At 49.4% G+C, this 13,682-nt stretch overlaps 1 protein-coding gene across 7 annotated transcripts in view; it reads left to right on the top strand.

Annotated features, from left to right (window-relative positions):
* epb41a (erythrocyte membrane protein band 4.1a) overlaps positions 1–12,983 on the top strand; it is a 76,904-nt gene extending 63,921 nt beyond the window's left edge. For 5 of the 7 annotated variants that reach the window (XM_066717647.1, XM_066717646.1, XM_066717643.1 and 2 more), the window contains 6 exons: positions 1,255–1,611; positions 3,536–3,664; positions 4,188–4,289; positions 4,489–4,569; positions 6,282–6,397; positions 7,872–12,983. In XM_066717647.1, coding sequence (XP_066573744.1) covers positions 1,255–1,611; positions 3,536–3,664; positions 4,188–4,289; positions 4,489–4,569; positions 6,282–6,380 — 768 coding nt within the window. In that variant the 3' untranslated portion in view covers positions 6,381–6,397; positions 7,872–12,983. The remainder of the gene's footprint in view (positions 1–1,254; positions 1,612–3,535; positions 3,665–4,187; positions 4,290–4,488; positions 4,570–6,281; positions 6,398–7,871) is intronic. The other 2 variants (XM_066717648.1, XM_066717649.1) reach the window with 2 other exon arrangements.
* Positions 12,984–13,682: the final 699 nt, after the last annotated feature.

Raw genomic sequence — 13,682 nt, 5'->3', positions numbered from 1 at the left:
GTGCCCTGACTGCTGCTCAATAAACTCTGCCTTTCCCTGTGTCGTGCATCTTCTCTACCTGGTTGCTGTATAAATGGCCCTTGGAGGGGGGCGGGGATGTTACACTGGCCCCAGTGCACTTGGCTTCACATGGTCTTCAGCGTGGACAGCATGACGGAACTTCACAAACGCATAAATAAAGCCACAAATCTGAAATCGGAGATCTGAATCATTTATTGCTGCATTAGTTTGCATAATTTCCCTCTCCGGGTCCTGCGGTGCCTAATGGTTGGCATCTTTTCGAGAGCCTCCAGCCCCGTTGAGTCACATGCCCCCTGTGGTCTCGGGGCCCGGGGGCCGGAGCGAGCGCTCTGGGATCCCTCAGCGTCAGACTGCAGGGACCGTACCCCGTCCCTTGTGCACAACAAAACAAAACCAACCCTCCGGTGAGCGCGGCGCTCCTGAATGCTTGGTGCTAATTGGAACCTCTGAAGTCTTTTATTTTATTTTCCTCGCGTTGAGCAAGAGATGAAACTGCCTTCTGACACAGTTCTCCCCCCGATGTGTTTGAAATTCGATTTGCTGTGAAAACTTTTTAAAAAGGCTTCTGTATCCGTCCTGGTCCTTCCGGTCTCTGGAGTATAACGTGCTGTGGACTGGCAGCCTCTGGTCTCCAGGAAGTTGGCCTTCTGTAAATCCTGTTTATTGAGCGTTTCCTGGCCTCGATTTCAGATCTCTCCTCTGGGTCTGCAGGGCAGCGAAACCGCAAGAGCTTCCCTGACTGGCATGGCTGTTCTCACTGGGATTGCGAGGGGCAATGCTCTGTTGGGCAGGGGCTTCGCTGTGGGGCATCGCAGTGTGCTGAGGGTTCTGGTCGATAGTGGTAGACTTAATGGAGAACTTGGCCGAGTCCATCCTCAGCTGCTCAAGTGCTGAAGGATGTCAGCTGGACTAGCGGTGCTGTAACATTAGTTTTGTCTGTTTGTATTGAGGACAGGGACAAGACCCTGCTCTGGGAAGTTTTGTTTTGTCAGTTGTGGCCCTTAGCTACACGATGCCAGCAGGGTAGTTGCTTGAAACAACAGTCCACATCTGGAAACCAAACAGCTGCCCTCTGTGCCACCTCCCTCTCCATTGACCTGGCTGGAGTCAGGTGGATAGAGTTGGCCCTTGACATTCATTGCTCTTTGAAGTCAGATTGAGCTCTCCTTGTTCCTAAACCGCCTTTGCTAAGCGTGTCCTTGCGGGGCGTGTCCTGTGTTTTTGTCTCTGTAGAGCATGTGCGCTCCTCCTGAGAGCGAGTCTTTAGACTCGGGGCCTCTGACCCAGGCTGAGGGCTTTGACACCAGCCAGGGGTGCAGGGCCCGGCCAAACTCCTCGGCCAATGGGGGAGTAGAGTCGGGGTGTGAGGGGGAGGAGCTGCCTGGGCAGGTGGGGCCTGACGTCAGCCCAGAGGAGCCGGCCGTGCGGACCGGCCAGACGACTGAGCCTCAGAGTTCAGGAGCGTGTGGGGTCCCCTGCAGTGAGGAGGACCTTGTGTCGGGAAGGGAGCGCCCCCCTGAGCTGACGGGAGCTCCGCCTGCCTCCCAGTCCCTGTGCAAGGACAGCCCTGACCTCATTCGTTGTTTCCAGGTACTATCCGCCCTGCCGAGGCCGGGCTCTCCCTGCCTCCACTCTCCCCTGTGTCCTGGGTTGCGGGAGCTGTACTCGACTCACTGTAGTGGGGCCCCTGACTGGCAGCACTGTGACCCATTTCTAACACGACCCCTTCGCCTGCAGGCAAGGACTGACAGTCTGAGCATACAAACCCGTAGAAGTGTAGGAAGGCAGAAAATTACAGCGCAACAAAACTCCCCTTGAATTTGTGTTGAGCGCAGCAAAGCTTGAACTAGAAAAATAAAGGCGTTTCGACTCTTCTGAGGAGCTCTGGGTAACATTAGAGGTGGCATGAGTAAACCTGCATTCATACACTTTCTCATGCCTTTCTGTGCAATTGCTGCTGCTCGTGTGTTGTCACATCACTGTGGGCCAGATTAGGCTGAGCTTCCCCACAACGTCAACCAGATTAGTCAGTGACTCGAAGGTTGGGTGGCAGAGACGAAAACAAGAGTAGCGAAGAGAGATGATCTTCAAAGCAAGAGAAGGATACACCGAGATCCAGTCTCTCGTCTCCGCAGCAGTGATTTGTACGAATGCGGTTTGGAACAGGCTGGGCGTATAATGTACAGATGCCTGACACTATATTCCTGTGTTAATACTTAATTATCAAAGAAAGCTACCATTTGCAGTCGGGAGAATGTCTAATATCACTAACACCCAGCTCCGAGCCTCGAATTACACATTTTGTTACCTCCTTGTTACAGAGTACGAGTAAATCTGTCCTTGTTAAGCGCTGAACAAGAGCACAGCCACATAGCACCGCATTCATGGGCTGCAGGTTAAAAGTCATCATCCATTACAGATCTATGGATCTTTTAAGGGAAAGGCTCCAGGTGGGACAGAAAAATCCTGTCACCTGCGCCAGAAACTCTGTTGTCACTCATGTCGGGGAGATCTCAAAAACCTGGTGATCCAAACCTTTATTTATATCGATACATCTTTCTTTATTATGGATTGCTGCCACTGGGATAGTGGTGCCAAGGGGTTAGTGACTTATCCAGGTGTGGAGACGGATCGTTTTTGTCGTGGGTCACAGTGCGGTCGTGTCATCCTGCTGCAGCACTTTCGGGGCTCTGGCCAATAGGAACAGTTGTCTTCTCCTGATTTTGACTTCCTGGTGGCGGCAACGCTACTGGTGGTGATGTAATCGGAGACTGGAGTATGCTGGGAGTTGTCATCCCTCTTTACTGGGCTCAGGTGACGGGATCTCTCCTCTCCCCCTCTCTCTTTGAGGATCACCTCTCTCTCCTCCCCTCTCTTGTATTTATTCATTTTTCCCTTCCCACCCCACATGTGATTTGTTGACTAATCTGGTTTGGTGGTGTGCGGGACTTGGGCTTCTCCTGTCATCAGTGGATATGACCGACATGAACCTTCGTATGCATGTGTGGGCATCTGTAGGCCAGCCTTAAAGGTGTGCAGAGCTCTATTCCAGGTGGGTTTCACTGGGGAGTATAAAATGGCAGACAACCATTTCAAGGTCAAGACTTGGGAACCATTTGTCCACCACAGTCAGCAGTGTCCTTTAGAAGTGTCTCGCTCTCCTTGACTGAATTGCTCAACAAAAGTCTCCACTGGTGTGCTTTTTGATCTGATGTTGATTTGATAGACCTAAAGTGACAGAGCTTCTAGATATTCGGCCATGGAGGGTTTGAAGGTCCTACAGCAGTGTGTAGAAGTGCAGCCCCTCCAGTACTGAATATCGCTGCTCTGAGCTGGACTGGGGGGGGTGGGGGAGCAGGTCAAGAGCAGAGAGAGAGAGGCGAGCTGTGGGGCTGCCCTAGTAGAGGGGAGGAGCAGCGTGTCGGGGAGGGAGCAGCGGGGGGTTGTGGGAGTGGCAGTGCCTGTACTCAGTCTATGTGCCCCACCCCCTCCTCCCTACCCCCACCCCCCACAGCCGCCTCTGGTGAAGACCCAGACCGTCACCATCTCGGACGCCTCCAACTCCCTCAAGAGCGACATCTCCACCATGGAGGTCCCCATCGTCCACACGGAGACCAAGACCATCACCTACGAGGCGGCACAGGTGAGACCCCTCCCCTCGCCCCGCTTCCCCAGCTCCCACAGCTGCTCTCTGGTTCTCTGTGGTGACCAGAGGGAGTTGCTCGGTCAGGTTTATTGAACCGCCACATGCCATTCGGTTGCTTTTTTCTGCTTCATCTCTGTGGGATCATTGGCGCCTCCTTGTTCCTCATCACCATTTATAGTGGAGGATGAGGAATGATGCACGGGGTGGGGGGGGATCCTGTCCAAACAAACACGACCTCAAGAGGTAATGCCAAACGGAGCCTTCGGAGCCGAGTCTTTTGAAGGTTCTCATTCCGAGGTCACAATTCCATTCCGTCTTCGTCCGAGACTCTCAGCTCTGGCGCACAGAAACGTGGGAGGCGGGGAGGGCGGTTCTGTGCCCGTCGGAGGGGAGTTTGGGTGTGTCTGCTGTGCTGGCTGAGCCGTCTGGCTGGACGGTGTGGTGTGCGGGGTGCAGTGTCGTGGGGAGGGGGAGGGGGCAGGAGGTGGAGACTGATACTGATGGGCTGTGTTGTTTGCAGGCGGAGGACAGCACAGCCGACAGAGACCCCGGGGTGTTGCTGAGCGCCCAGACCATCACCTCAGAAACGGTCAGCACCACGACCACCACTCAGATCACCAAGGTGAGGGCCTGGGAGCCGCGCGGCATTCGGCACACAGTTTAATCCTTCATCTTCACTTACTCTGATCTAGGGAGCCCTGCGGGGAAGAACTTAAAAATAAGTGGTACCAAAAGAAAGTGGACTTATTTTTACTCTTTCACTTGGGTGTTGTTTCCCTCCAGCAGGGCCTGCTCTGATCCTTTGTCCGTTTCTTTTCCAGACGGTGAAGGGGGGGATATCGGAGACGCGTATCGAGAAGAGGATCGTAATCACTGGAGACACAGACATCGACCACGACCAGGTTGGCATCACCAGGGCATCGTCGTATGTGACATGCAAATCCTGGTTCCGTGTCCGAAAGGGCGATACATTCTTCCAGTTGCCGGCTGTGTGGAACTGGGACTATGTCCTCCTTGTTGTGTTCCTGCCTTGGTCCTTTTCGCTGTGGAGTGGGATATCGGCTGCGGAGCTCGGTTCATCTCAAACCACTTAAGGAGAGAGGAGATGCTCCGTCATGCGCCGTCAAACCCAACCATCAACCAACAGCTCCGTGTCTGTTCAAAACTCCTCAGCAACCAGAGCAAAACCTCTCTTGCATGATTGATTGTTAGAACGGTTACATGTGCTCCACTGAGGTGAGGCACTGTGTTGGAGATGATACTAAAATTGGTGGCTCAGCAGATACAATCTCGGCAGCACAGGCTATTCAAAGTGACTCAGATAATATTCAGTTGTGGGCGACACCTGGCAGATGAAATTCAATGTGGACAAGTGCAAGGTAATACATGCAGGTAACAAAAATGTCCACTATAATTACACTATAGGGGGAACAGAACTAGATGAAGTAACGCATGAGAAAGACCTAGGAGTCTATGTGGACTCCTCACTTTCTCCATCCAAACAATGTGGGGAAGCAATAAAAAAGACAAACACAATGTTAGGGTATATTGTCAAAAGTGTAGAATTGAGAACAAGGGCAGTGATGTTCAGACTGTACAATGCACTAGTTAGAGCTCATCTGGATACTGTGGACAGTTCTGGGCTCCACACTTCAAGAAAGATATCGCTGCTCTAGAGGCAGTTCAGAGGAGAGCAACCAGACTTATTCCAGGTCTGAAGGGAAAGTCCTACTGAGAGACTGAGGAACTGAACCTTTTCACCCTGGAACTGGATAGGATCCTTGAATCACTTAGTTATTAATGGACACCAAACGAGCACGATGGGGTGAATGGGCTCCTCTCGATTGGACACTTGGACACTTGCAATGCTAACAAACACTGGCAGAACCGATTTAAAATAATAAAGAGACTAAAACAAACCCGAAGAGCATGAAGCACTTGCCCAGACTGCTCCATCCTGACGGGCCGCTCTGCTAGGTTTAGAGGCCGGTGCTTTTCTTCTGCCACCAGATGGATTCTCGGCCACTGACGGGCCGATGGGTCGAGTCCGCGGTTCTGTGCCGGTATCATCTGGTGTAATCTGGGTAATGAGAACCATATGGTGGACGTAAACCTCAGCTGCATGTTCCTGGCAGGTCTGCTCCTGTCTGGAGTTGTTGTGCGTCTCGGGCTCAGAGTCGGCAAGGACTGTGACAATTGCAAATTGGTTGCAAATATATATCTTAGAGTGGGAGGTGGGATATCTATTATTCTACACAAATGTGATTCAAATAAAGGTAAATAAGTGTTTAGGTCTTTATTAAATATTTGGGCCTCAACTCACCTGTATCCATCAGCAGTATTAAGACATCAACTTTCACCATTAACACAAACGAGGTCTCTTAGTAGGATGGGCTGGTTGGCTCTCAGTACAACGATGTCTTTGTTATGAATAAATGCTAAAGACAACGGAGTGGTCTGTGAGTCTCTGAGTCTTGAGGTGATTTTTTGCTGAAACTTGCCTCTGGTGACCACAGCCTCAGAGCAAGGGGTTATTCGGGGATCAGACAGGGGGAGCCGCAGTCGGTGCAGCAGAGAGACCTTCTCTGAGGGTGTGTGTGTCCCTCCCCCACAGGCGCTGGCCCAGGCCATAAAGGAGGCGAAGGAACAGCACCCTGACATGTCCGTCACCAAGGTGGTGGTGCACCAGGAGACAGAGATCACCCCGGAGTGAGGCGCTGCGGCCCGCAGGTGAGTGACAGCCCCCCCCCACACACACAGACACTCGCACACTGACCGTTATGGCTGTGATTGTGACAGAGCGAATAATTCAGGCTGTGCGCTCATATATGGTTATTTAAGTGGAGATGAGTAATGTATGTGTATATGTATGTATGTATGTGTGTGTGTGTGTCTTGGTGTGATTTTAAATAAGACGTCTCTCTGCATACAGACCCATAAGACTTGTATATCTTTCTAAATGTAGGCCTAATCAAAACTTTCACCCGCCCACAAATCTCATCACAGACCCGTGCCTCACCTCCTTTTACTTTATAAGTAGTAGAAAGCGAAAAGATTTAATTTGGCCCGGGCCCGAGTTTTCTTTCAATAAAGCTACATAAAGTTTTATACAAACACGTACAATATCTAATTTCCCCAGTGTTTTTCTTCCCATGTTCAACTTTTTTAAAGAAAGTGAAAAATGTCATTTCATTTTGGTAAAATCAAATATTAATTGGACTGGGTAATGGAATGTGGGGCAGGGGCAGTAAAACTTCAGATATAGCAAAATCTGTGCTGATCGGTAGAAGCAGCCCTGAGGTGCCAAGAGATTATGGACTCTGACAGCCAGCCTCCCCTCCTGGCTTCCTTGCTGCTCTTGGAGGCCAGAGAGCTTTGGGACAAAAGAGTATTCATCTCCACCGACAATGTGCTCAGATGCTCGAGCAGCCGCTCTGGGGTCTGCATGTTGCCACTTATCATGAAAGCCAACATCTTGACATGCGCCTGTTTACAAGCAGGCCTGTGTTTATGCGAGGCTACAGGCCGTGGCGAGATGTCTTTTATCTGCAAGACGACGGCGAAATAAACCCGCCGTGGGACGCCGGCCAAAGGCAACAGACGAGGACTGGCAGCAATTACAGCGCCGTTCTCACGAGGGCCGTGAGGCGGGAACGCGCTCCAGACCTGGCAGCCTGCCACGGACGAGCTGGCGCAGTCACCCCCCCACCGGCCAGCGCGCTCGGGTTTCCCTCGCCTCTGGATGAGGGTCGGTGTGTCCGGACCAATGGGTGTCTGAAGCTGGGGAGCCGGTGTTGATGCTCCAGGTTGACACAGCTGCGTGGATGTGCGGTTAATGTTCTTGGGAGAAAGTTGGGTACAAATGATGAGTCTTTAGAGTAGACACACCGACTCTGTCCGTCTCTCTCTCTCAGACTTGCCAGACTTATTTGACAAATTAGCCATCCTGTCCACGTGTATGTTTACGTATTGTATGTATGTTATGCATTCTTTACAGATTCACAGATATGTGGAGCACATCATGCGAGACTTGTTCACAGAATGATCAATGTACGCACTGTTAGCGTGTGCACAGAGGTCCTCACCACGTGTCCGTGCATTATCTCAGCGTTGTGAATGTTGACTGTATATTGCTATGAGTGTCTTACACATGCGAGTGAAATTCGGAACGAGTGACCAAGCCTTTGCTCTTGTCTTTTCGCAGGGGAGCGACAGGGGATCACCAGGAAAGCGAGCAAATGGCCCCCAAACAGCGACCAACACCCCCCCTCCCCCCAGCATCTTCACACACGAGCAACACTCTGATCGACCAGCCTACAGCAGCACTGCCCTCAACACGGCCAGCGAGTCGACGCACCCCACCAGCACCGTGGCCCTCGCCCCCTCCACCGCGCCGTCTGCCCTGCGGACCCCCGGACTGCCTCACCCCCGCCACGCCCCACCACACCCACCCCAGCTCTCTCGCACGCACCCGTCACCGAGAGGTCTATTTGTACCAGATTTCTGTATCGTTTATTTTCCTTTGCCTCTGTTGTTGTCATTGTCTGTGTTGTAGCTCACTTTTGATAGCAGGACTTTTTCGTGGATCGTAGCGTTTTTTGCTGATAGACGAAGCAAATGTTAGTCATGTGACCAGATCGGCTCCCTTCTCGTTGGTCCAGCCTGCGAAGAGGAGGCGGGGTTTGTTTGAAGGACACCTGCAGCACCATTCCTATTGGCTGCTGTGGAGTCAAGCGAAATGTCCTTAAAGAATGTATTGTCTGCCATGTTTTATACAGAGACCTCCAGACCCCTTTAGCTTACAATTATACACCCACACATGATGTTTATCTGTGTTTGAATTGCCCCTAAATATCGCTTATCCTGCCGAGAAGGAAGTCGACTTCACATCCTGTTCCCAGATAATCCAGTTCCTGCTCTGCTTTCACTCCTCTGTTCCTCTCGCCGCCGATGCGAAAGGCGCCAAACATTTATGATTATTGTATTTTTCGATTGCATTCCTTTTAGTTGGAGGTAGAATCAAAGTTTTCCTTTTCCTTCTACTAACACAAGTATGATTTTATTGTCTTATTGATTTGGCGTTATTATTTTGTCATTTGTCAATTTTGGAGGGGGGACGGGACGTGGGGTTTAGATTTTTTTTTAGATTTTTAGCCGTTTCGTGTGTGTGTTTGTGCAGAATTTTAGGCTTTTAAGATAGTCTGATTTTTATTAGATGAAATGGCGATTCCAGTGATGTTTCAGTAACTGCGAATGAGCTTCAGGGATTGTTTTATACTGTGAATCAGGGAGGCAATCCTATGTCTCGCTATATTGTTGTGTATTTCTACTTTTTCTACCAGAGGGGCAGTAAATGCGTCACGAGAGCAGAAGTGCGGCTCGGCACAAAGCAGGCCGGCCTAGGTATCCCGACATTTGGCACGACTGATCGAATGTGTCATTGTACACTGGCCTTGACTCAAAATCCTAATTGTAAATTTTATAGCGCCTTCAGGAAGCTCTTCTGTTCGGGGCTGTTAAAATCACTGAAATTAAAACGTCCAGAAACTGCCAATTTCCAGAGGGCTGCCGTACTAGATGGACCCAGGTCGAATACACAGTTTCCGATGCCAATCGCTGAACATATCCTTACCTGTGTCGTGTGCATGATGTCTAGTACGCAGGCGTGCAATTCCTTACGACACCGAAGTGTATTTATATTTATTTTATTTGGGAAACCGGCCAAGCCTCTGCTCTCCGACGTATATACTGTCCCTTTCAAATGAGTCATTCTCAAACGAGGGGTATAGTACATCTATTTTTAAATGTTCAATCTATTTTAAACATTCCGCTTTTATAGTATTCTGTACAAAAAGAAGAAAAAAAGAAACCAAGTGTTCGTTAGCTCTCTGTGTGTTGTCTTTTGAACTGTGGCGTTTCCTTGGCCATGGGAGGTACTGGAAGAGGGAGGGCGGCGAGCCGACGTGATCCCCGTCTCTGTCGGACTGTCGGCGGGAGCGTCCTTCCTTCTGCGTTCAGGGAAAGATGATGTCTTTTGTGTGCAGTAAAGCCAAGCAAACTGAAACCCCATCGTGCACCAAATAAACTGCAGAAACAAACGTCTTGATCTACAGTTTTTTTATTACCAGGTGTGCTTTGTTTTATTTGTTTGTTTTTTGTAGAACTGGTCAGTCTTTTTTTCCTGGTGTCCCCTCATCTACCCACATCCTCTTTGCTACCCTACAGTGGTCAGGGCAGAGTGGCATTATTATAATCATTATTATACAGTGTGTATATTTTGTACAAATCTGGGATGTAACTTCACATAGGGATGGGATTTGATTTTATATTTTAAGGGCAGACTGCAAAATTGTGTTCATCAAGGTGATGGAATACTTTGAAACCAGCAATTCCATTATAAAAACACAATTAAACTGCCTTTGGCCCTTTTATTTATGAAAGACTGTCAGTAGATGACCTGACCCTTCAAGATCATGTTCAAAGACCAGAAAGCAGCGCCATGAAGAAAGAAAAACTTGCTTTCTCTGAGAGCTCACAACTCTCCATCCCCAGGCGAGATTGCCCCCCCCATGTTGTGTAGTAACTGCCCTGACGGCTCGTTGTGAGTGAGGGGGTTTAATAAAAGCAGCCTGTGTGAAAGTGTGGTCTCCTGAAATAACCGAGGGCAGGGATCTGATGTTGGAAAAGGCTTTCTGGGGTTTGTGCTCCATTCAAGTCAGATAGTTGTGGTCACGTAAACATTCATGGTTAACCCTGCGATAGTACTGTTCAACGTTTTGGAAAGATGTCCGCCGCAGTTTCACAGTCCCAGCACTGAAACCAGCGTGGAGGAACGTAAGCGGTCTTATCCGTTTGCTTGCCGTGCCATCTGCAGAACGATGATAGTGCCGTAAACACGGGCTGGAAATCCTCTTTTTGGGAAAACAAATGATCTGCTATTTATGGACATGCTTGGCTGGTGTGGGACAGTTTATTTATACATTTCATTAATAAGAACAGCGTGCTGTGAGCCAGCGTATCGTAGATAAGGAGACATTTTTGCGAGAGTGGGAGTCTCTGAGATAGCTGAGGCTCGGTTAACTGACACACGATGTTCAGAACAGGGAAGTGATTATGACGGCTGAAGAGAAGGTGAGCGGTGTGGACGAGTCCTTATTAGACTGCCCTAGTGAGTAGCTGTGAAGCACGTGTGATTTGTAATCAGTGCTATTGTGTCGTCCATCTCCAGCTCACGTTGTCCCTGTGTAACTCGGGGACGGGCAAGACCTGGGTAGGTTTGAGCAGCCATTGATCTTCCTGCCAGTGCCGTGGCTTTATCTGTGAAGGGTTTGCTGTAGGATCCTCTTGCAATTATGGCAGCTGGAATTGATTCCCCTCACCTGTTTTTACACACGAGAGCTTGCGTCTCCGATGTTGTCTTTCTCCGTCGATGGGCTCCAGCAGGGGAGTTCGGGCTGGGGGTGTGTAGAAGAGCGAAGCCACCAGTGGAAAGTGTGAGTCAGGGCTGGCTGTGCATAGGCGCCCACTGGAGTGACAGCCTGGCGTCCAAAACCTCGCCGCATGTGTGGAGCCAGTATCTTGGCCGAGAGCGGTCCCCAGACGCTCGCTGTAATTGCCCCTGGTGTCAGACACAGAACTGAAGAAACGCAGACCATCACGTCTTGATTTATAGATTCCAAACATCTTATCCCCCCTTACACCACTGCAGGGAGATTAATCCATTGCTTTCTTTGTGACCATGGCTGAGGCTGCAACACAAACCCTTGGCTCTGGATCCCGTTTTGCATTCATACGCAGCTCCTGGTGTGGGAACTCGCTCTGAGCTGATTGTTTGTCTTGTCTCTTCTCTTGAAGGTTAATCCGGCCACGGGGGAGGACAGACCTGTATTTTTCACTATGGAGATAAAACTCCAGAGTCTTCAAAATACCCCTCTGTTTTCAGAGCTAGTTTACGGCTCCCTCAGCTTTTAGGATGGTGTAGAAAAATGATTACAAACCATTCTGACAAACCACACCTGTTTCTGAAAGCCAGTGGTTTGTGGGTACATATATGATGGTCATCTGGTCAACAATGCATACATAATAATACTATATTATTCTAGTGTGACTTAAAGCACCAAGAGTGAGGAATCTGTAACATAGCACTCTCTCCGTTTGCGTTGCAATTTGTCTTTGGGTGCAGCTGCAAATGAGAATTTATCAACAGGCCGCACTGCTCAGCCAGCGAGCCACAAAAGCCCTCGTTAATCAGTTTCTGCCAAAAAGCAATCCCTCTCTAGCATGGATCCAGCGACCCAAACACCTGCGCAGTCCTCAATACGTGTCAGAGAAAATGTAACATTAATTCAATAGGTGTATCCCCTCCAGGGAGTTGAGTGGATTTTCCTTATGTTGTTGTAGTGGCCCCTCCTAGTGAGGAGAGAGAAACTAAACTTACGTATTTATTTTCACAAGATGTTTGTATTGCACTTTGAAATACTTTGTGGTATTCCTTGGCTGAATAAAAAATCGAAAACCCTGCTTTGCTTCTGTCTTACAAGGGGGTTGTTGAATCCCGTGATTGGCCGTTGATTCACTCAAGGCTCTGCGCTGGATTGCAGATGGAGTCGGCTGTTGAAAAGCACAGTTCTGTCAGCGGATAGAAACAGCTGCTTGGGCTTGTCAGCCAAATTGTATTTGTTTCGCCATTTATTTACTTTTTCTGTGCTAATTTATTTCTCTACGTTTTCTAAATGAGGTCTGTGGTTCTGTTTTGTTTGGTTGGGTGCTGGGGAAGATGTGTGATCAAAGCAGCGTCCCAGTTTGTTATTTTAAATATTATTTTTGTCTCGCAGTCTATAGCGTCTCCTACGCTTTTTCACTTTCCAGCCGCTGCGGTTTCCCTAAAGATCGGCCTCATCCGTTGGGTTTTTTTTCCCCACCATGAGATCGATCTCTCAGCGATGGACCATTTTTATAAACTTTTAGAATATTTAGACTGTTATGTTTTTTCTCACACTTGCTGTCATTTTTTTTTTTTTTTTGCTCTGATCATCCTTCAAAAATTTTAAACCACAAACCGAGAAATGAACAAACGTGTCGGAAAAAATCTCAAAAGCCAGCATTTGATGCCAGAAGCGATTTCTTTGTATGTCTGTTTGAAGAGTGGCTCGGGAGCCCAGAGACGTCCCCAGGGGGTGAGATTTTAGGATCTTGGTACACTGCAACGAGACACTAATAGTGAGGAATAGACCCTAGTTTGTGTTGAGGTTTTGAACAATGTATTTGCTTTCATTCTTTCTCTTTCAGAAATTACAAAAATAAAACTTTAATGATGTCTTGTGGAGTTGTTTCCTTTCTTGTTCCAGAGGCGGCGGGTTGCGCAGTCCTGTGCAGCTCATTACTGTGGTGTTGTGTATAAATGACTGTTCCTCAGGACCTCGGAGGACGATGGAGAGAAACGTGGATCTCGTCTCCAGTCTCTGTGGACCCCACTGGGCCCATGTTTCTAGATGCACACCAGCAGCTCCAGAGGGAAAGTAATACTGCATTTTTTGTTGAGAGAGAGAGAGAGAGAGAGAGGGTTAATGACCTTGTATCCTCACACTTTTTATGTGGTGCACCACAATCATATCTTAAGGAGGAAGCAAAACCTGGTATGGCCACTGGGGGGCACCACCACACTTGAGGAGAAGCTTCTCTCTGCCCGTGGCCGTCCACAGGGGACGGAGGTGCTTTGGCATCGGCCTGGTGGTTGTGCTGGCTGTTTGGAAGCGTTAGGGGCATCAGAACGTCACATAGCTTTGATGTAATTTAAAGGGCATCCAGAGGCCTTCTCACTGCAATACTCTGACCTAATTACTGCTGTCATCCTGCCCGGCCCGCACCCCCGGGCCCGGCTCATTGGCGATGCATTACCAGGAAGCTTCGTGGCAAGGTCCTGCTCAACCAGCGCTGGCCCTCCGCTGATTGGCCGTGATTCCGTTTGAACTTTTTTAACGTGATCGGCAGATGCACCAATCGCAGCGCCCGTTTC

Source organism: Amia ocellicauda, chromosome 11 (genome assembly GCF_036373705.1).
Source record: "Amia ocellicauda isolate fAmiCal2 chromosome 11, fAmiCal2.hap1, whole genome shotgun sequence".
Classification (NCBI taxonomy): domain Eukaryota; kingdom Metazoa; phylum Chordata; class Actinopteri; order Amiiformes; family Amiidae; genus Amia; species Amia ocellicauda.
This window is presented reverse-complemented; position numbering and strand designations above follow the sequence as displayed.